This window comes from Aspergillus sclerotioniger (assembly GCF_003184525.1).
Source record: "Aspergillus sclerotioniger CBS 115572 chromosome Unknown BO94scaffold_36, whole genome shotgun sequence".
In the NCBI taxonomy this organism is placed as follows: Eukaryota; Fungi; Ascomycota; class Eurotiomycetes; order Eurotiales; family Aspergillaceae; genus Aspergillus; species Aspergillus sclerotioniger.
Window position 1 is genome coordinate 264,394 of NW_020291026.1, and position 21,797 is coordinate 286,190.

At 52.1% G+C, this 21,797-nt stretch overlaps 10 protein-coding genes across 10 annotated transcripts; 3 read left to right on the forward strand and 7 right to left on the reverse strand.

Annotated features, from left to right (window-relative positions):
* Positions 1-2,189: 2,189 nt before the first annotated feature.
* On the reverse strand, positions 2,190-4,288 carry BO94DRAFT_589987 (uncharacterized protein; the record flags this gene model as incomplete). The annotated part of the gene is made up of 5 exons (XM_025615987.1): positions 2,190-2,421; positions 2,478-2,617; positions 2,678-3,013; positions 3,088-3,332; positions 3,448-4,288. 5 exons carry the CDS (start codon positions 4,286-4,288, stop codon positions 2,190-2,192), a joined length of 1,794 nt encoding a protein of 597 aa, XP_025462974.1.
* Positions 4,289-4,705: 417 nt separating this feature from the next.
* BO94DRAFT_476532 (uncharacterized protein) lies at positions 4,706-5,671 on the reverse strand (the record flags this gene model as incomplete). Its single annotated transcript, XM_025608608.1, has 1 exon — positions 4,706-5,671. One exon carries the CDS (start codon positions 5,669-5,671, stop codon positions 4,706-4,708), a length of 966 nt encoding a protein of 321 aa, XP_025462975.1.
* A 371-nt stretch (positions 5,672-6,042) lies between these two features.
* Positions 6,043-7,991, reverse strand: BO94DRAFT_628090 (glycoside hydrolase; the record flags this gene model as incomplete). The annotated part of the gene is made up of 6 exons (XM_025617458.1): positions 6,043-6,650; positions 6,733-6,820; positions 6,886-7,331; positions 7,388-7,507; positions 7,566-7,732; positions 7,789-7,991. The coding sequence occupies 6 exons, from the start codon at positions 7,989-7,991 to the stop codon at positions 6,043-6,045; spliced, it is 1,632 nt and encodes a 543-aa protein (XP_025462976.1).
* A 452-nt stretch (positions 7,992-8,443) lies between these two features.
* Positions 8,444-10,311, forward strand: BO94DRAFT_476526 (SGNH/GDSL hydrolase family protein; the record flags this gene model as incomplete). The annotated part of the gene is made up of 2 exons (XM_025608607.1): positions 8,444-8,737; positions 8,800-10,311. The coding sequence occupies 2 exons, from the start codon at positions 8,444-8,446 to the stop codon at positions 10,309-10,311; spliced, it is 1,806 nt and encodes a 601-aa protein (XP_025462977.1).
* Positions 10,312-11,129: 818 nt separating this feature from the next.
* On the reverse strand, positions 11,130-11,548 carry BO94DRAFT_260644 (uncharacterized protein). Its single transcript, XM_025606487.1, has one exon. It carries the CDS (start codon positions 11,385-11,387, stop codon positions 11,172-11,174), a length of 216 nt encoding a protein of 71 aa, XP_025462978.1. The 5' UTR covers positions 11,388-11,548; the 3' UTR covers positions 11,130-11,171.
* cnaB (calcineurin regulatory subunit B) lies at positions 11,483-12,892 on the reverse strand. The gene is made up of 4 exons (XM_025606488.1): positions 12,343-12,892; positions 12,219-12,271; positions 12,079-12,152; positions 11,483-11,968 (listed from the first exon to the last, which is right to left on the reverse strand). Exons 1-4 carry the CDS (start codon positions 12,449-12,451, stop codon positions 11,578-11,580), a joined length of 627 nt encoding a protein of 208 aa, XP_025462979.1. The 5' UTR covers positions 12,452-12,892; the 3' UTR covers positions 11,483-11,577.
* A 659-nt stretch (positions 12,893-13,551) lies between these two features.
* BO94DRAFT_539535 (uncharacterized protein) lies at positions 13,552-15,302 on the forward strand. Its single transcript, XM_025612719.1, has 3 exons — positions 13,552-13,679; positions 13,746-14,042; positions 14,100-15,302. Exons 1-3 carry the CDS (start codon positions 13,569-13,571, stop codon positions 14,892-14,894), a joined length of 1,203 nt encoding a protein of 400 aa, XP_025462980.1. The 5' UTR covers positions 13,552-13,568; the 3' UTR covers positions 14,895-15,302.
* Positions 15,303-15,338: 36 nt separating this feature from the next.
* Positions 15,339-17,034, reverse strand: BO94DRAFT_560363 (ribosomal lysine N-methyltransferase; the record flags this gene model as incomplete). The annotated part of the gene is made up of 4 exons (XM_025614146.1): positions 15,339-15,827; positions 15,891-16,118; positions 16,181-16,776; positions 16,884-17,034. 4 exons carry the CDS (start codon positions 17,032-17,034, stop codon positions 15,339-15,341), a joined length of 1,464 nt encoding a protein of 487 aa, XP_025462981.1.
* A 536-nt stretch (positions 17,035-17,570) lies between these two features.
* On the forward strand, positions 17,571-18,807 carry kae1 (O-sialoglycoprotein endopeptidase; the record flags this gene model as incomplete). The annotated part of the gene is made up of 2 exons (XM_025614147.1): positions 17,571-17,922; positions 18,080-18,807. The coding sequence occupies 2 exons, from the start codon at positions 17,571-17,573 to the stop codon at positions 18,805-18,807; spliced, it is 1,080 nt and encodes a 359-aa protein (XP_025462982.1).
* A 736-nt stretch (positions 18,808-19,543) lies between these two features.
* Positions 19,544-21,143, reverse strand: BO94DRAFT_476379 (putative Snf1 kinase complex beta-subunit Gal83; the record flags this gene model as incomplete). Its single annotated transcript, XM_025608602.1, has 3 exons — positions 19,544-19,591; positions 19,652-20,237; positions 20,401-21,143. 3 exons carry the CDS (start codon positions 21,141-21,143, stop codon positions 19,544-19,546), a joined length of 1,377 nt encoding a protein of 458 aa, XP_025462983.1.
* Between the last annotated feature and the right edge of the window lie 654 nt (positions 21,144-21,797).

The window sequence follows — 21,797 nt, forward strand, 5'->3', positions numbered from 1 at the left end:
GCTGAGTGCGGCTGAACCGGATCGAATCCTGCGGCCAGCATTGCTTCGCCCTTCGGTCAAACCCCGAGAAGTTTGATTGATGCCCGACCTCGATCGGCGAGCAGGCGATGACCTTTCTTTCGAGGGGGCGCCCATCGATCTGGAGGCATCATCACGAATCGGGTGGTTGATCGGAGACGGGATTTCCTATGTGACTGTGTACTATATTTCCTTTGTTTCGACGTCCCTTTGTATTGGTTTAGGATCAAGATACCCAGATTATTATAATATAGGTAGTATTAGGATTAAGATTAGTATAACCATTTACAATGTACATAGATTCCACCTACAAAAGCAAGATTAGATCCTGCAGACGCACCCAGCAAGGCACACATCATACATGTGCATATGTACCTTACTGCTCTGGACCGAGTACCGACATCCATACAAGATATCGGTACCGACTAAATATGCAAGGCCCTCGATCGGGCCCCATTAATGTTTGACTATTGATGCACCGAACCCATAAGAATCAACCAGAATGCCAAAAGAAAGTATACTTTCTTCCCAGGAATCCGGGACTGCAATTGGGGGCGGATCCTGCAGCTCGGAATTCAAGGTAGGGGTGCAGTAGTGGGGAGTTTATCGTTGCTGAAGTGATAGGTATCGAGTGGAGTAATGAGGTACGAGGATTTGGGAGGGGTTCAGATTGTTAATTGGGTATAATCGTTTTGTTCAATTGGCCATGAATGATAGATGTACTAGTAGTATCATCCTTGAGCGATATTTGTTTACGATGTGCTGTACGCTTACCTACATACATAATACATAAGGATAGATAAAACTTACACTTACACACAGACCTACTACTTACTAAGTACTAGGTTGTGGTCGATGTTGGATAACGGGCACCTGCATCTTTTATTGGGTGATTAGTGGTAATGTGGCTGGAGGACCTCAGAACTACTACTAGTAATCGGTTGGTTGGTTGGTTGGTTGGCTGGCTGGTACTTTGTCCCGTCTGAGTGCCTGGCTATTCTGGTCTGGGTGGTACAAAAGTACGACCGATGTTTGGGGTCTCGGTGGGTATTTTGGAGTCAGATTTATTTTTGGATGATGGGGTCTGAGCCTGGGGTGTTGGGTATACATATATATATTACATAGTATTACCTCAGAAAAAAAAGGATGAAGTGGATTGTAATTTGTATATACTCTAGAATTTGATCATTTTGGGGGTTCGGTTTTATTATGGAGAGGAATCGGTGGGTAAGGTGTCTAGTCTGTGCTGGAGAGTACTTTTGAAGGTAAGAGTCTAGAGAAAGGTACTTTTGAACATTGTGTTTCAGGGGGTATAGTGTTCGATTTGTACTCAGGAAGAGAATGTGAAGAGTAGAGACGTATTGGATATATTTAGAGGATCATTAAAGCAGGGTATTTAGGGAGTTAATGTACGATGTTTGATGATTCAAGACTGGGCTGGGTTGGCTGGAATAATGCATACAGGCAGATGCAGTGGGTGTAGATCAAGGACAGGGATATATGCATGGATCGCCGGATCTACGACAGCTGGCTTTTTAGGGACAATGGCTTGGTTTTGTGGATATACTAATATACTAGAAGATGTATATTCTGAGGCCATAGCAGGTAGGATGGGGGGACCGGATATATTGCATCCGGTGCATATTTCCTACCAAGCATAGTCTCACAAGTCGACTCTTGCCAGATGAAGAAACTGTAAACAATTCTCCCGATTTGGTTAGCCCATGCTCCTTCCCTGCGGGTCTTCGTCGCCCAGCGTAGTAATAGTTGAACACTCAACTCTCAGACGCTAAGTGGTCCGACACATATCAGATGAGAATTTGTGATAACGTACTGGTAATGGAGCTGCATAGATAGAAGGAGGCAGGGGTGTGCGAGCGCTTGAGGCAGGCGGTTTATGATAGAATGATCATGATGTATATAGAAGGGACTTTTGGTCTGTACAAGCTGAAGAAGTCTTGGTAGACTAAACAGTAACTTCTCTGAACATCATATCTTTACGCAGATAAAAAGAGCTATGCATCAACAACATCCCCTATCACTGATTGACGTATGTTCCAGTCTAGATTCGCGGTTCCTTCACACCATAGAATAAACGATAGACCGAACAGACCCAGTAGTATCCCCACCACCGGCAGTAGAAGTAAAACCGGACAGAAGAGTAGTGATCATCACAGGGGACGGGTCGAACTACTTAGTGACGACACAGGCGCAGACGCACTTTCACTATCGGTAATGACAGCACCCGTGCTGGTTGAACTAATCGCGACCCCCACGCAGATCTCTGTATCTGGGACTAATCCCTCATCACAGGTTCTCTTTCCTGAGATATCGGGGTTCCAGATCAACAGGTCTTCCATTGTGATGCCGCTCCTGTGAGCGATTTGGAAACATGTGCTGGATCTGTAAAGTGTCAGTTTTATACAAGTGGTTAGATGAGGTGCGGAAGGGAAAATTACAGTGAAACTAGCCACCACTTATTACATGCTTTGTTCACGGCTGGCTGGCTGGGAAATGCCGTGGGGATGGACGTCGTGGGGATAGGTCTGATGCGGGTGGTGGGGGTGTTGGCATCGGAGATGCAATAATAGTACCCATTCTACATGGGTTAGTATACAAATTGTAGATACCGATAAAATGAAGGAAGAAGGGGGAATACCTCGAGAGCGATACACTCTTTACCAACATCCGGGTTCCACGCCACGAACTGTGCCTGGTCAAACGTGCCGAACATAGCCAGGATCAGGGAGCAAATATCCCCGTCCTCCTTCAGGTACCAGCCCGTGCAGTTCTTGGCCGTGGATGGCTTTGTTGGGTAGGGCTGATTTGTGACTGTAGGCGGGAATGGCAGGGTCGAGCTGTTGTAGGCTGCGATACAGTAGAAGTAGCCTGGTTGGAGGCCGGAGCAGTCTGGATGGAGGGCTGGGTTCCAGTCGTAAAGAAGAGCAGGCTTGAGAAGAGGATTACTGGCGAGAATTTGAGTACAGCTGTCGGACTATTTTTCTTGTGTCAGACAATATACATTGAAGGGTGATGAAGAAGGGTGATGAAGAAGGGTGATTAGAGTACCGGCTTGGCTTCGTAGAAAACCGAACAGCTTGGGGAGAGACCGGGCTGAGTGTGAGTGGGAGGATAGACGGTTGTGGAGTTGTCCGTTGGAATGGGATGGGGAGTCCAGGGAGTGGGATCGGGGATGTAGACTGGGTCAGTGCCAGTGGGGTAGACCAGTGTTAGGGCTGGACGTTTGATGCCCACACACACCCAGTAGCCGGTGAAGGGATAGTCGCAGTCTGACTTGAGCTGGGGGTTCCATTCTAGGCTGACGTATATGTGAGCAAAGAAAGACAGGGTAGGGGGAGACCGTGACTTGCAGTTCCTCTTTGGTAATAGTATTCTGGTAGCGCCGATAAATCCTTTCACAGGTATCACCCGGGCCGACAAGATGCCATTTATCACAGGAGGTGGGCTGGCCAGTCTGGGTTTTGGTTGGAGGCCACTGAGTATCGATAGAAGTGGCAGTCATGTTTTGGGAGGTGATGGGGTTGCGGACTGAGTAGGTCGTGCTGCTAATTGCAGTTGTGCTGGAGGAAGTAGTGATGGTCGAGGAAGTAGTGGTCGAGGAAGTGATGGGAACGGTGGTTGTCGAGGGGGGAGCAGTTGTGGAGGTAGTTGGAGTCGAAAACACCGGCCCAACGCCCACGCAGTATGCATAACCGGGCCAAAAATTGACCGTACAGTCCAGGGACACGGCTGGATTCCACTGCTGGAATTGCTGGGTAGTGAGCCCGAAGGCCTTCTCAACCGCATAGCAGGTATCGCCCTGATGAACAGTATACCATCGATTACAATTAGCCGGGATTCCTGTCATGGTTGGTCCATGGGGAGCCGGATCAACTGTAGAGGTTGAAGTCGAAGTCAATGTTGATGTTGACGTTGATGTCTGTATTGAAGTTGAAGTCGAAGTAGGAACCACAGACCCTATACCCACGCAGTATGCATAACCAGGCCAGAAGTTGACTGTACAGTCCAAGGAGACAGCCGGATTCCACTGTTGGAATTGTTTGGGGGTGAGTCCGAAGGTCTTCTCAACCGCGTAGCAGGTATCACCCTGGTGGACCGTGTAATATCTATTGCAATTGGCTGCGATTCCTTTCATGGTAGGGCCATGGGGAGTGGGATCAGCCGTGGGACTGGCGACATCGATGGCCGGTGCTTGTGCAGCAGCCATCGACACCAGCAGGGATATCAGGGAGACGAAAAGGACAGCCATTGTTGTGCTGAACAATAAAGCATGAGAATGAGGATGAGGATGGAAGGAGGAGATAGGAAAAGAAGAAGGGAAAGAATGAAAGGATGAGAAGAATAAGAAGAAGAGTGGGAAGGATGGGAAGGAATGAATGGAGAGAGAAAAAGTCACCTGCTGAGGGACCTTCCCTCTTCAGGCCGCGTTCACTTCCACTTCCACTTTCACTTTCACTTTCACTTTCACTTTCACTTTCACTTTCACTTTCACTTTCACTTTCACTTTCACTTTCACTTTCACTTTCACTTTCACTTTCATTTTCAATTTCGCCTAACCTTACACTATCCCAGAAATACAAAAGTCCTCCTCGTCCTGACCAAGCATAATCCATATTCCATCTCATTCCCTAGCAATTCCTCATTTACTGCCACTCCGATCATAAGATCAACAAGAGCTGTATATGCGAAAGACGGCAAAGTAAGGGCTCCGAACATCATTCCAGAACGGCAGCAATGGATTGGTAAACAAGCTGTGATAGAGTGTCTTCAATGCGGCCACATCTCCAATACTGGGAGACCAGTTCGAGTCCCAGGTCCATCCATCATATTTCCGACTAAGAACCGGGAGTTTATCCTCATCAATGCTATCACCATACGACGGGTATATCATAAGAGATTCCCAATCAACCATATCAGAGTTGGCCCACCACCCGTGCGATGAGTATGCTTTGCTACCATCTTCTGGAAGCCATTCAGCAGCGCTAAAGCCATAGCTCTCAGCCGTGTGCATGTCTCTGCAGATGCCATCATCTCCCCAAATTTCTTCAGTGGTCAGTCCTCCAGTGACTTCCTCAAAGTCCCTCAGATTCTTACAATTGAATTTGAACACCCGATCAGTGCCATGTACGTCCCAGTATGACTGGTCCTGATGTTCATGTAGGAGTCCGAATGTATGCCCCAATTCGTGGGCAATTGCTTTGATAGTCCATTCCATGTTCTTTCGATCAATAAACACTTGGAGAGTAGGTTTACTGAGTTCAGGGTAATGTGAAGTACCGTCCATGCTGATGATAGGCACACCAATAGCACTAGCTAGTAAGTCGCGTGTGTGCTCAACATACACCGATTCCCAAGGGTTGTGGATGCAACTCAGACGGTTGATCTCTAACAGTCGGAAACTTTCAGGCAAGCCGGCTGCGTACCATAATCGCATTGCAGCCCAGAGAATGTCGTGAAAGATATCCCGAGTCTCATCACTGTCATAGCATAGGGGGATAGTCGATTCAGGCCACAAGAGGGACCTTTCACCAGGTCTGATTGATAAGAATTCGGTACTAGGGAACCGTGCATGCTCCCAGTCATAATGGCCGCCATCGACCATGGGGAATATGGACAGGAGGAGAAATACCATCCACTGCCACAGAGACGCCATGATGTCTGAAATGGGGAAAGAAGAAGCGCGTGTGCTCAATATAGATAACGGTGATGGATGGAATAGGATTAGGGAGACGTGAAGGAGAAGAAGAAGAAGAAGAAGCAAAAGAAGAAGAACGCCGATGAAATATTTAGGTTTGGTGTAGAGGGCAGGATTCATTAACGGTCCGGCAGTGACCCATGCCATCTGTCATTCGAAGGTAGGATATTCACAGAAGATGATGGGCGAGTCACTCACTACACCATATTCCGAACTACGGACTGATTGATACCTGGCACAGAAAGCAGATGAAATATCTTGAAGCAGCTAGTCAATCATGATTCCAACACCAACATGCACCGTCAGCATCAATGGCCATGAGTGTGTCCATGCTCCTTTCTCCACTTCTTCCACCCCAAAAGATCATCGACATCCGTCGTCCCCAGGTCGGGCGTGAGTGCCATCCGACGGGGGAAAACTCTTGATCGATTCTTCCCCGTGGCCTCCCCCAAATCCCCAATCAATGTCCCATCATCCAGATCGATCGCCCAGACCATCGTTCCCCCGAGACACCGCTTGTTTGCGTAGTCGACCTTTAACTTCAAGGTCTCCTTATTGTCCATGCTTACCCACTGGTCATTGTCCCAGGTGACCACCGTGACCGCTTCGTCTTTGTAGAGGGTCACGTTGGCGTTGCCCTTCCGGATAATCTGGTCAATCTCGTAGGCCGCCAACACTCCTGGCGTGCCGGTGCATTCACCAGCTCGCGCTCCTGCCGAGAAGGGACAACCGGGCTTCAGGCAGCTGGGGTTCTTCATGGTAAAACTACGACCGTAGAAGCCCAAACCCAGGTTGACTCGAGCCGGATTGATGTTGTTGCGCCAGAGAAGCTCGATAGCGGCGTTGATCTCAGTGAGATTGGTGTGTGCGAAGGCGTACGGTCCCAGCTCCTTATTCGTGGCGTCCCACAGGCCATCTAGACACATACATGTGCTGTCAGTCTCCAGAGCCACAGTTTCCGGGCAAATTGGGGGAGGAGGGAAGGAGGGGAATCATACGGATATCATAAGTCATCATATTGAAGAAATCCACGTGGGGCTCGAGATTGACAATATCAAATCCTCGCAGGTACCAATAAGAGGCTGGCTATCATTGGGTGTTAGTTTCTTTTCGTTTCTTTCTTTTCTTGGTCTTGTGGGGATCCTTCCTACCAAAGTGATGGAGACACCAAACTGTCGGCCAGTCTGGTTCAGACGCTCCCGCAAGCGCTTCAGCAGCGTCACAAAGTTGCCAAAGTCTTGCGGCTTTCCACCGCGATCGTCCGCCATAGGATACTCCCAGTCGAGATCCACCCCGTCAAAGCCATTGGTCAGCATGAAGCTGATCAGCGATTCGAAGAAAGTGTCCTGCGCGGCCGGGGAAGCGGCCAGGTCGGAAAAGACGGTTCGAGTCGGACCCGGATCGTTCATCGCCCAGCCCCCAATGGCAATCCACACCTCCAGATTGACTTGTCTCTTCCTGAGGGCCGTCACGGATTGGTACAGTGAGCCCGTTGTGTTGTCCATGGCGGCGATGCGGAACGTCGTCGGGTCGATCAAGGCGAATGCATAGTTGAGGTGTGTGTAGTAGCCCAGGGGAATGTCATCCGGGCCCATCTCTGTCCGCGGTTAGTTGCATGAGGGTTGGAATGGGGCTTGGATCCAATTTACTGACTTCCACAGGGCCGTTCGATGTTCCAGGCTTCATAGTATCCGATGGTGCGTTCACGGGCACTGGCACCGCTGCACTGCGGAGAAACGACGACGGCATTGCCACAAAAATCCCGAGTGGTTCCTATTGCCCCCATGGTTAGAGAAGCCCCTGGGAGCTGGTATCAAGCCGGGGAACGCACCGCAGAATCCAAACCTGCTACAACAGACGTTCAGTGGGCAAGTGCTGCTATTAGCCCATTCCTTCCCCCAGCCAGGATCACATTCGCTCTTGCGATCGCAGTCAGACGTGCATTTGGGCCCGCAGAAGTCGGGGCCAAAGCCACAATTGCCTGTACCAGTCGAGTCGCTGTGGGGGTCAGTCTGAGATCAAACCAACATTCGGTCGGATAGAAGAGCTCTCACAGGGGACCACAGCATCCTGTTTGGCAAGGCTTGGTCTTAGAACAAGTGTAGTCCTGGCCGGTGGATGTTGAAAGGAGGTTGAAGGGATGAATGGGATCGAAATTGGACGGGAGAGCTCCATTCTCCGAGAAAGCAACGCTGCAGATCAGCTGCCAACCGAACAAGAAGAGCAAGAAGATGGAAATGACTGAGCTGTTAGCCATGGTTGGTGCCGGACAGCGTTGATGGTAGTTGAGGTCTTGGAAGATGGGAGGCAGAATCTCATGCCTTTCCCCTGCTTCTTATACAGGATATGAATCATCCGAGTCATGGCCCGCTGGTCTTTCACGGAGGCTAACGCCCTGAAAGAATTCACGCATTGTCTCCTGGTGGATCCTTGTGCTTGCAGTGACGGAAACGCCACCCGGCGAAGGAAAAGGTGAGTGCCAGTCAGTTCAGGTGAATCCACCCTCTCTGCCAGGGTATAACATAAACCTTGGACTCTTCTTCCCCTTCAGTTCCCCCCTTTCTGTCAACCACTGGCAACTGCAGCCTCCTGGATCTACCGCTACTCCCCTCCACCCGAGCCAGTATGATCCTACTCATACTCTTGCTGGTGACCTTGATCACCGGCCATGATCTCAACTCCGACAACTACACCACCCCTCAGGGGGTGATGGAACCGCAAGACTTCACCTGGATTCGAAACTGGGCAGCTATTGGTGATAGCTATACGGCAGGCATTGGCAGTGGAGATCTGTGGAGCGAAAGGCAGGAGGACTACAAATGCTCTCGTTATGACCTGTCGTATCCAGTCCTTTTGAAACATGCCATTGGACCCCAGGTGCAAGACTTTCAGTACTTGGCCTGCAGCGGGGATCGCCTTGCCGACATCTACAAGCAGGCAGGCGAGCTACGGCGGATGCAGGATCTGGTGGTGCTGACTGCTGGGGGAAATGACCTGTGCCTGGTGCGTGTGTCCCTCTCATTCAATCTCGAACTGTCATCTCCCTACTGACCCTGAACAACCAGGCCGACATCATCAAGACATGCATCTTCCTCCCCTTCCAGGGTGAACAGAAGTGCCAGGAAGTTCTTGACCAGGCCCAGCAGAACATTGACACCATCCTCAAGCCCAAGATCCTCGAACTCCTGAAAAAGGTCATGACCAAGATGAACATGAACGGGATCATTATCTACGTCCTCTATGGCCAGTTCTTCAACACGGACAACGACGACTGCACCAATGGTCAGGACTGGGCCTTCCCCCGGTTGGATCCCGTCCACCCCCTCCGCTTGACTCGCGAGCGCCGTGCCATATTCAACAAACTAGTGGTCAACATCAATAACGCCATCAAGGACGTCATTCATGGCATTCGGCCACACGACAACCCCGAGCCGCGCCTTCGCACAGCAGACTGGGATGCCTTCATGAAGGATGGTCTCCAGGGACAATACTGTGTGCCCTGGTCGACCGGTCAGTATCCCGATCCCAAGCAGCCCTATCTCCATTTCTTCAAGCCGGACACCACCAACTCCGGTCATTATGAGCTGAAGAAGCGCGACCTGATCAACAGCATCTCCGTCGCTGATGATGCCATATCTGCCCTCTACAACTCAACCCTCTACCTCTCGCCCAACCCATCCGCTGCCGTCCTGCATGACCTCAACCCCGGCAGCAGCCCTGCGCCGCCCGGCTGTCCTGGCGACAAGGGCCCATCGCTGGGTATTGGCCTGCCCGACCGCTGGGGCAAATACTTCCACCCGAATGAGTTGGGCCACCGGACGATGGCATCCTTCGTACTGGACTCAATCATCACCGAGCGATCTCTCACCCTCATGAAGCCCAACCCGACCTGCATGCGTCACCGTGATGAATTCCGCTGCTGGCAAAAAGACGGCCGCAAGGACTACGCCAACCCGGACCTCCTGTACCGGAACTACAAAACCTACTGCGCCGAAGTCAAACGACCCAAGAACGCAAAGAATTGGAAAGACGAGCGCTGGTTCAACAGTGACACGCCCGACACCCACTACTTCAGCATCACGCTCAGCAACGACGCCACTCACTACGACCCAGCCCACTGCATGGAGTCCTTCGAGCGTATCATCACCAGCTGCGATGGCAACGACCCCGAGAACCCGATGAACTGGAAGTTCGGTGGTCGCTGGACTCGCGGGAGCTATACGTACGAACTTAACGTCCAGAATTCGTTCAAGCGGCCCTGGCCACCCACCAAGAAGGTTGGGGGCTACTGTGATGGCCGCTTTAAAGGCTTGTTTTCTCATTACAATATGCGCGGTCGTGGCTGGTCGACCTGGGACTCGGGCCAGGAAACTCTCGTGCCCGCCATCCGGAAGTGTTTAGGGCTCGGCGGGTTGACGGGGTTCGGATTTAAGTATCTTGATGAGCCGGATAAGGATGGGAATGAGTGGGCAGCTTGGTTCAATACTCCTATTTTGTTTTCGGCTAGATGTTTTGCAAATAATAAGGTCGCGTTTGCGGCTGGTGGGTTTACGGATGGATGCAGTGGGACTGGATGAAGTATGAATTAGGGTTGCATTCCATGCGGGTGTGTGAAGGATGGTGGTGATGAGATAATTTTGTATGCCGTGTGTATTTTTCTTTACTGAAGCGAGTCAAATTTGATCGGAATGAATTGGCTTGGACAGTACCTAAGTACTACTACTAGTAGTCTAGTGATGATGGCTCTTTCCTTCCAATTTAACTCTATATCCTTCACTTCCTTCACTTTCCTTCACAAGTCAACAGGCGCCCATATCTACTACCCAGGACCTACTAAGCAGTACCTAGTACTTACGCAGCCGTATGTAATAATACATAGCATTCCCTCCATCAGACCCTGCACCTCCAATTAAACTCAGACAAGGCGCCATCCAATGCAGATTATCTTCTCCATATTACGTAACCTAGTAATCTACATTACCCCGACGGTAGTATATTCCAGTGTTCCATCAGTCATTCAACACCCTTCCATTCAATCCTATCTGTGTTTTTCAATGCACAGAGCCTTTGGATCTAATAAAACCTCTGATATTGCGAGGATTACATATAGTAACTGGATGAAGACGTGGGCCCAAGACCCTTGGTATAGGCGTAGGATGGATGCCTGCTGCCTATGAGGTGTAAAAATAGCCGGAGAGGTAATGGTTGGGATCTTTGGGTTAGTTGGAGACTTTGGATCTCATTATAATATAAATGAATTGAATCAGGATGTTGATCAAAGGTCTACTGCATATTTCTTTCCTATGATCATAGTAGTGGTACTCCTGGATAGGTCTCCTACTTGGCAACGTACTCACCTGATTTAATCCCCAGACGGGGGAAAACAAACAAATAACCCGAATCATATCAGAGCCCATACATTTACCTAATCGAATCACTAAGACGTAAAGATACGCACAAAATAGCTAGTAAAGTCCGACCCGGAGCAAGACAAATAAGGAAAGTAAACTACAGTCGTCATGGCTATCATCATTATCATAAGAAAAATATAAGAAATAGGAAATATGAAACAGGGGAAGTATAGCCTAGCCTCGCCTTCACCCTCACATCCCTTCAACATCGACCTCGACCTCGACCTCGACCTCAATCTCATCCTTGGAGGAAATATAAAGATACCTGATCCGTTCCATTTCTCTCAAGGAACCTACCAACACCCCAAAATACACTGTACCTACTTACCCGGTAGGTAGGATGTAGAGACTCCATCCATCCATCCTTCCATCAAGTTACCCATCCCAAATTAGATCTGGTCTAAAGCAAACAGTCAGCACTCATCCCCATCCTCAATGTCTCACCCCCCAACCAACCAACCAACCAATCAAAGAAAAAGACCACTTACTCAACGTCATACTCAAACTAACATCCGTGTTCTCCACCATATCCGTAAACTCCTCAAAGCTAATCTTTCCATCTCCATCCTTATCCGCCTCCATGATCGTCTTATCAACAATCTGCTGCAGTTGCACATCCTTCAGGTTATTTCCGACCATCATTTTCAGCACAATGAAGAGCTCGCCGTTGGAGATGTATCCGTCGCGATCGATATCGTAGACTTTGAATGCGAACCGGAGCTTCTCTTCTTTGTTGCCCTTGGAACTGAAGGCCGATAAGCCGGACACGAATTCTTGGAAGTCGACGTCGCCGCCACCGTCTTCATCGAAGATGGCGATCATTCTATTTCATTGTATATGGGTGTTAATTGGTGTTATGGTTGAGATAGTGGTGGAGGTGCTGGTGGAGGTGCTGGTGAGGGGGAGGTGAGGGGAATAGGGGAGGTGGCGTACCTCGTGGCAAGCGGGTTGGAGGAGACTTGAGGAAGGGAGAGGAACTCATCGCGGTCGATCGTGCCGGAGCTGTCCTGTTGGATTCAAAACATGGAGTTAGTGGAGTTCCGGAACAGAGATGAGGGGAAGATGAGAGCGACCTTGTCCAGCTTCATGAAGCGCTTGCGGAGTCGGTCCACTTCATCTCGGTCGACTGGAGGGTTCCGATTCAGTGGTCAGCAGCCGCACACCCATGGAGATCGCGCCCACGCGCCCGCTACCCACAGTTGGAGGCCGAGACAATGTTGTCGAAGAGCTGGGTGGTGCCGACGGAGCCCCTGCGTCTCCGCGCGTCGTAGAGGGCGGCGTTGTTGGGTTGACTGGAATGGTCCATGGCGGGAAGGGGGAGAGGAGAGAGGGGGAATGTGGAGAAATTCCAGGGAGAGGACGATCGGGGAATTGAGGGAAGCAAGTATCTATTACTAGCAACTAGCAAGAGGGATGAAGTGGAGGTCTCATCGGAGAGTCTCGAGTCGCGACTACGGCGTCCCCGGGCAATTTGATATCGGGCAGCCCCGCACTAACCGGAAACGGACAGGCAAGCGAACCCCTGAGGCCGTGCGCCGGGCCAAAACAGGCCACCGCCGGGTGACATTGCAACGTCAACTCATCCGCCGGTGCCATTACTACGAGATTTCCCCCGTCGATATCCCCCCACCCCCATCGACGGTCATCATCAAACTACATCTACGCCATTTCGCATGACCAGACCTATCGCCTGATACCAATTTCGCCCCCCCTCACCCATGGTGGTTGCCCCTTTCCGCGCCCAAAGTTCGCATGACTAGGTACGGGGGAATGGGGAGGACGCGCCCGAAAAAGCTCACCTCCAAGGCCTCTATCCCCATAGTCCGTGAGCACGAGATAGATCTCATCGATGACGAAATCCAAAATGCCCTTCAACAGATCGAGACCGGCGTGGAAAAGGCCGAAGAGTCGGTAAGTGTTGCCTTCCCCCCGACCGTGCTAGCATCCCTGCACATGTCACGTGATATCATCCCGACCTCACCCCATCGTGAAAATTTCGCACCCCGGCAGAACCGCCGCAGCAGCGCCCGCTAACCCTCGGTGTCGCATAGGAATTTCATCTTCAGGTTGCAATCAATGCTGCTGCTCAGGGAAAAGTAAAAGATGCCCACATTCCGACCCCGGAGACCGTCCTCAGTAACCTGCGCTATGATGAGCTCTACCCGCCGATCTTCTCGCAGCCCGCGACCTACATTCGCTTCTCGGCTACGGTCGAGGACTGTTGTGGGCCGCCGTATTGCATGGACGAAGAGGATGATGTCTTCCTGAAAATCTTCAATCAGAAGCGCGATGCGGGCAGCCGGTGCACCGAAGACCAGTTCGAAGAAGTCATGAGCTTCTTCGAACTGACATCGCGGAAGGAGCAGCCATATGCTTGTGTAGATAACTCGCCCCTCATGACTTTCGACGAATTTCAGCAGGCAATGGACCCGGCCGTAGAGGAGAGCGTAAAGCGGTTCGCCAAGGACATCTATGAGTACTGGAAGTCAAGGCGGACCAGCGGCGGCAGCGACCCACTGCTTCCCACACCCAAGGTGAGTACCTTCGCTAATGACGGGCGCAAGGATTGGCAACCTCAAATTGCTAACCGGTTCCCACAGATCGAGGCCGGCCGAGACACCGATGATACAGACCCATACGTCTGCTTCCGTAGGCGGGAAGTGCGCCAAACTCGCAAGACCCGTGGCAGAGATGCGCAAAGTGCCGATAAACTGAGGAGACTCAGGAAGGAGCTGGAAGATGCTCGGCAGATGGTCGCCCTGGTGCGCCAGCGCGAGTTAGCGAGGAAGGAGATGTTGGCAATCGAACGCCAAGTATTCATGCAAAGATCGGAAGTCAAGGAGATGAAGAGGAAGCTCAACATCAAGGACGATGACGAGGACCTCATCAACCAAAAGGTGAGCCCCATGCATGCCTGCCACCGGTGGCTTCCCATGCTGATGACCCTGCAACAGCCAAAGAAGAAGCCAGCAGAAGCGCCAGCCGTGCAACGCCCGGCAGCGCCTCAACTGCGCATGCCCCCCAAGGCTGGTACACAGGCTGCGGAAGACCTGCAGCTATTGGAGGATGTCCAGGCAGAGAAGGAGAACGAGATTCTGCGCGATATCAAGCAGAATATCACCAAGCACATCAAGTGGAACGAGGGTTATGTGGACTTCACAAGAGCCCCGCTCTCACCGTCGCCTGACCGAATGTTTGATTCCGCTTTCCGCCCTGCTATCACCACGCAACTGCCCACGCCACCATCGTCGGATTCTTCCGAGAATTTGCTGGAGTCAGCCTTAGATACCACGAGTGCCATCGCTCTCCGAGATAAATTAGCCCCCCATGCCATGGAATTGAGTGAGGACACCAGCCAGATGCCCTCCTTCAGACGACGTATCGGGCGCGGCGGTCGTCTGTGGATCGATCGACGAAAGCTGGCGTCACGTTGTAGAGTCGAAATGGATCCGTGGAAAGCCGACCGGTTCAAGTATGATCAGGAGGACTCGGACGACGATCTCGACTTTGATCGGGACCAGTATGATATCCAGATCATGCAGCACCGGGCCATCATGGCGGCCAAAGCCCGAGACCAACAAGCAGCGGCCGCAGCTCAAGCTCATGCGCAGGCGCAGGCGGCTCAGGCCCAGGCTCAAGCTCGGCGATTGCAGGCCGAGCAGACCTCAGCCACCAATCCACCAAGCGGAGGGCAAACCATGGGATCCAATCCCGGGCCTGGTGCCATTGCCTCGACCTCTGAGACCTAAGCTGGGCTTCGTTCCTCTCCCCTCTCTTATGCCTTTAATCTTCCACCCCATGTTTTGCATCTGGCAGGCGTTGTTCTTTCAACATTTTTCCCTTACCCTTGATTGTACTTTTACCCCCCCCCCTCAGCCCTGCTTCTTCAACACCATACCCCAAACACCATTTCTTTCTGGAGCGCCGGAGAGCATTCGAATCTCAGGATAATGTCGCCGGATGATGCTTTTTCTTATGACATGACCCTGGTATTATGCGAAAGTTAGTGTACATAGCCAGTTTTGTCTTCTTTTCTTTTCTTTTCTTGTCTCTCGGCCGAGCAGTCGAAAGACTCATGTACGGATAGCGACGCTATGAGGTCAGTAACGAAGAAGGAAACAAAATCCATATTAATTAGACAAAAGAGAAAAGCAAACTTTTGATCTTATCCATCATAATAAAACAAGGTTTCGTCAAGTCCTGAGAGCTTTGTTTCTCTGCGGCCCATCAATGTCGCCATTCGCAGTCCGCTTGAGTGGGTTGCCCTGCGCGGGCCCGAACTGACTGTTGAGCATAGAGAACAAATTCTGCAGGATCTCCTTTTCGCCCAGGCGGACCTGAATCGCCATTTTTGTGCGACGAATAGATCCTTCCAGGGGGTTGGAGGCTTCGAATTGACGCAACTGCGCGAGGAGTTCCTGATCCTGGGCGATGGTCGTCGCATATCGTAACTGATTGAGCTGCAGAGCCCTGGCGAGGATGGTCGCTTCCGCCTCGCCAAAGGATGGCTTCGGGGGCTTGTTCTTGGAGCGCTGCTTCTCCAACTGCTCCGATGGCAGTGACAGGGTCTTCAGCAACAGCAGGAGTTCATCCGGGATGATATCCGTCAGCGGGTCCTCCGGAGAGGGTCTGGGGATAGCATAGCCATCATCAAGGAGTTCGAGGTCCTCAAGAAATTGGAGCTGATGGATGCGTCAGTACGAGGTCGGAGGAGATAAGGGTGGGGTCCACAATCAGTGAATTACCGGAGGCTGGGTCTCGATATCGGCACTTCCCAGGCCAGCAGCCTGACAAATTTGGTCCAATGACAGCTCAACTACATCGTATGGGGCATAGTTGTCGGTCACGTAACCGTACCGTCTCAGGAGGTCAGAACGCGGGATCTCCCCATAGTCGTTGAAAATCTCCTCGCCCGCTTTGATGGGTTTGATGGCCTTCATGATTAGGGATTCTTCCTCTTGGAAGAGACGTGCCTGGATAGACAGATGTATATTAGGAATTTGTCACAGGAAGATCCTGGTGGACAAGCACTCACGTTGTTCCGATCGGCATCCGCATTGAGCAGGTCGGCTAGAGGAACCATGCCCTTGGACGCTTGCTCTTCCTCTTCATCCGTCAGGTAGCCGTCCTCGCCATCGCGCTCACTTTCTTCGTCTTCTGGTTTCTCGATGTCGAAAGCATAGGCCATGATGAGTGACCCCATGGTATGAGCGAGATTGAGGAGGGTCTGGGTCCCAGCATCTCCATCGTATGAAGCGAGTCCGTTAACAGGAGGGAATAGGGCAGGATTCGCTCGCACGATAGGGATTATAGTCTCGAGAATGGATTCTTCAGCACTTTGTCTGCCGATCTTCTCGACAATGGCGCTGCCCTGAAGCTCCTGGAGCTCGGGGGCGGACCAGAACATGAGGGTGTCAAAATTCCGAGGAAGAACCCTGAAGTATGGAGCCCATGCGGACTGCTCGCCTTGGAGATATTCATAGATCATCACGACCATGAGGGACATCCAGGGGCCGAGGCCCTCGAGGTCCTGGGAGAGCAGACTCTTCAACTGGGAATTCTGGACGGAGAGAACGTGTGCGCGGGGAATGATGAAAAGCTCTTCACCTTCGTCGAGATCGGATCGAGCCACTGGTAAAGTGACACGAGGATATCAGAGAGGGAACCACTTCCAGAAAACCGGGTTTAATGAGACGAGAACGAGCGGGAGGAAAATCTCGCTGGGATGGGGGACCTACCGACACCTCTGCCAGCAGCGTGGGACCTGAGATCCGCAACCTGGATGCTGGGGTTGATTCTGACGCCGGGCTTACCAGCCAGCCAGGTGAGAAACTCATCTGACTGATGCTGGAAGTTTCCCGGGTCGGGGAAATGGGTGGTGGAGGACATTTTGAAGGGGTTGTGAGGGAGAGGTTGTGTGAATAGTCTCACACCAAGAAAAAGGAAATTCGGGACCCCACCCACTGCTGAGTTGATGGGGCAGTTGTTTGACAAGACCAAGGGCGCACAGTCGCACAGCAGAGCAAAGAGGGGGGAAGATGCAGTTTGCGGGATCAGCAGGCAGAGGGGGGGAGAGGGAGGGAGAGGGAGGGAGAGTGGGAGAGTCGGTGGACTGAGAGGGACGGGGTGGTTCGGGTTGATGGGATCAGCAGGTAATTGGCATACTAGTATGGGAGGTTAATTAGTACCACCGGCAGTACCACTGAGTACCACTGGGCAGACCGTGACCAGTCGGATAAACGCTGCGGCGGAACGGCCGTCCAATCGATAACGCGGTTGATAACCCCCCGAACCAGCACCGAATTTGCCCCTCCGCGACTGGCTCCCGGCAAGCAAGCCTCGATTTTTTGACCAGCCTACATACCCTGATTCTTGTTTGGATTGTCTTCTCCTTATTTTATAGACCCAACCTGTTTGTCTCAGCCATGATCGCCATCGGTCTCGAGAGCTCCGCCAACAAGTTCGGCGTGGGCATCATACTGCATCCCGATGATGGCAGCACCCCGCAGGTCCTGGCCAATGTTCGGCACACCTATGTCACCCCTCCGGGAGAGGGATTCCTCCCCAAGGATACTGCCCGGCACCACCGCGCCTGGGTCGTGAAGCTGGTTAAAAAGGCCCTCCGCGATGCGCGGATTACGCCCCGGGATGTGGACTGCATCTGCTTCACCAAAGGCCCCGGCATGGGCGCCCCTCTTCAGAGCGCCGCTATTGCGGCCCGGATGTTGAGTCTGCTATGGGGCAAGGAATTGGTGGGCGTGAACCACTGCGTTGGACGTATGTACTTATCGATCTATTCACTAGCTCCCTAGACTATCTGCATCTTGCGGGGAAGCGCATTGACCCTTGCTGTTCCTCACCCATCCTGGCTATTATTACCATACTTTCATGGCTTGTCGCATCGCATCGCATCGCTAATAATGCCCTTCCACAGATATTGAGATGGGTCGGTTGATCACTGGCTCTACAAATCCTGTCGTCCTCTACGTCTCCGGAGGAAACACCCAAGTCATCGCATACAGCTCCCAGCGGTACCGCATCTTCGGCGAGACCCTTGATATCGCTGTGGGCAACTGCCTGGACCGTTTTGCGCGCACCCTGCGCATTTCCAATGACCCTGCCCCCGGATATAATATTGAGCAATTAGCCAAGAAGGGCAAGAAACTGGTTGATCTACCGTACACAGTCAAGGGAATGGACATTTCCATGTCCGGCATACTGGCGGCCATCGATGGGCTGGCCGTGCAGTACGGCTTGGACGGAGAATGGAACGATGCCGAAGAGACTAGTGTTGCTGCATCGGACGACCTGGAGAACGCCAAGCCGACACGCGCGGATCTGTGCTTTTCGCTCCAGGAAACGGTTTACTCCATGCTGGTCGAGATCACGGAGCGTGCCATGGCCCATGTTGGTTCCAAAGAAGTCCTGATCGTCGGGGGAGTGGGATGTAATGAGCGCCTGCAGGAAATGATGGGCATCATGGCTCGCGACCGCGGGGGTACCATCCATGCAACCGACGAGAGGTATTGTATTGACAACGGCATCATGATCGCGCAGGCCGGTCTACTGGCATATAAGTCCGGCAGCACAACGCCACTGAAGGATTCCACTTGCACTCAGCGCTTCCGGACAGATGAAGTGTTTGTCAAATGGAGGGATTGATTTCTATTCAGCTTCCACTGGATGATGATGATTTAGATGAATGAGATGAACATAATCTATAGAGTCATGAGCGAGTGTCTCCGAGGAATGCAGAATCTGGCCTGTGGACGCATTACGAGCGCGTCCGTCCTTCGGGCCTGGCTAGCTGTCCAGGACACAAGGCTATGATTGAAGCCTAGTTGAACCTATTCTCGGACTGAAGTCGGGGAGTGGGATCTCTTGCAAAGCGGCCATGTTCCAAATCACAGGCCGGGGTAAAATATATTAAGTCGGTCGGGTGGAAAGCAGCAACGCCTCTGTAATACAGCCGCACCCTCCAGCTGGAAAAAAAGAGGTTAACAACAGGGACTTAGCAAATACTTCTCATCGCTAGCCATGCATCGTCTCGAACACCATGAATTGCAATGGTCTAAGGATAGCGGCTCCTGTACCGCAGGTATCTGGACATCAAGCAACCATCGGGGCGTAAATCATCCAAAGTGGCTTGGTCTTGGGATATCGTGGGGTATGTGCATTTCTGCAGTTCAAAAGAAATAGAACCATAGGAAGTACCTGGACTGGCGTTTCCCTGGTTCGCCGAAGACCGTAGGGTATTATCATCCCGCAAAGTGCAGGAATCGCATGCAGTCAACACGCGGAATGCTCGATTCCGCTCCGTCAGCCAGGAGTAACTCGTGCCTCTTATGTAGCCATAAGAGGCACGGAAGATGTACAAGGCATCTCATCTGTTCACGGGCTACTCCGTGATATCTCCAGTCGGCTTATACAATATCGTCGTCACGTACTGTACATCGTCAGTTCAACGGGTTTCTAGGCAATCTCCACTAAAGACGCGTCAGCCTACCTTTCGTTTGTATCTAGTCGTTACGCTAGTGGCAAGCACACCATTCTTGATGCTGCTAGTAGCTAGATGGTTTAGGACGGTATGGTTGGGGTAGTTAAGGACGCTACTGTCATCCTTCATGGGAGTAGTGCCGTTCAAGATGGATTTCCCGAGGAATAGTGGCAGGCTCGGCGGTGTAGGTGCATCCCCAACGATATTCACAGCTTGCTGGTATTCCGGGGCTTCTTCCTCGCGGTCCAAGTCCAGAAGAAACTGGGGAATAATGCCACGGAAATCACCCAGAGGGATCTCCTCCGGTTCTTCTTTGTCTGACTGCTCCTCTACGGTGGACCCGTCCTGGTCGGCTCCAACGGGACCGGGGAGAACCTGCGGGGGGCGAATTCCGTCAGGTATCCTATCGCTTTCTCTCCGCGACCGGTTGATATCATCGGCACTGATTTCAATGTAGTTGACCAGGTGGTTTGTGAAGTCGACTGCCGTCGGAAGATTGTCTGATGCGCGCATTTCACCATCGACGATGAACTTCAAATGATGCGTTCCCGGACGGAGATTTAGCTTAGTGGACAAGACGCCAGGATTATTCTCGCTGTTTGTCAAGATTCCCGATTAGTTTCCACATCCATTGGCAACCCAGAATAGAATACAAGCAAGAGGTATCAGAGTGCCAGTCAGCCGCAGATGTGGTCCACATGAGTAGCCATGTTGCGGTGAAACAAATGCCACTTGAGATGAGAAGAAAGATAACATACCTTCGATGCAAGCGGAACTTCTTTTCCCAGTTGACGAACGTTCCAGTGACGTAGACCTTGTCTCCGGGCGCAGTCCACTCTATCAGTGTTGGCACAGCTCTTCCCACACCACTGGGAGCATATGGTTGAAGTTCATCCAAGGCCTCATCATCGTCAACCGGGGCACCACCCAAGTTTGAATGTCTCGGATCGTTGGGCTCATCTAATAGGTGATCGGGAGGGACGGATCCCATGTACGAATCCTCCGGGCCAATAATCGGGGAGCCAGGGGTGGCTGTAGCATCTCCGATGGGCAGAGGCATCCGCGGTGGACGCTGAAGGTGGACCGAAGCGCTATAGTAGGCATTGGGAGGAGGGCCGGATGGTGCTACAGGGTCACGTTTAGCAGCTGCCCGAGACCCTGGGACTTGGACGGGGTTGGACTGGTCGGGCGCGGGGATATCTTTGTAGCGAGCATCTGGTTTCCGGGGGATCTGACGGTCGGGTCGATCTACACTGCGCGTCGGTAATTCAGCGACATTGCGGGATTGCAGACGCTGCTGGACTGATGGCTGGGTTTGAGATGTCGGGTGGCCAGTCGCGGTCTCTCTGGTGGCAGAGGGGTCGGCTGCGGAGGCCTTGGTTGCGCTCGACGCTGTATGGATCGATGGCCGGCGAGCAACTTTCTTTTCCCCCGCGAGGCCCGAGGAAGCCGAGGGCGATTGGGCATCTCCGGCAGGGCCTTTGGACGGATTGTTGCCCATCTCGAATGGGAAGCCGGTAGGGGCGCTGGTGGGATATCAAGGGGCTCGGGTAGGGTAGGGAAACTCAAGATATGAGACAAGAGATGAGTCGGGGAGATTTATTCTTCAAGGTTGGGATGCCAGCATCAGATGGTCGGCCTTTGGAGGACGGAGGGGTAACGGGAAAATAGTAATCGGGCGGTGCAAAATATGAGGACTTTCCAGAAGAAGGTTGGTTGAGCACAGAAAGGCTAGCAGGTGGGGAGAATTTTACCCGGTCAGGGCTGGGGAGGAAGGATTATCAACAAGCGACGCGGGCGTGGATAGAGGAAGAATGCGATGGGCAGCAAGTGATGATGTCGATGTCGTCGACCCCGGACGGGCACCATCAAAGTCGGGGCCGACCTGGGCCCCCTTAGGGCTTAGGGCTCCCTCCGTACTTCCCTCTATTGTGTACCTCTCAGTCTCCGGAGTACAACTTACGGAGCACTACGGAGTACTCCATAGTCAAGGTAGGTACTCCGTAAGCTCAAGGGGAAATCCCCCATTTCTGCCATTGCATACCGCTTACGGAGTACGGAGTACTGCCCCCATGATGCTCTGCCAAGTGCCAACAGAACAAACAGACCTACGCAATAATCCAGACAGAGAAATTGCATCCCTGTCATATTCTCC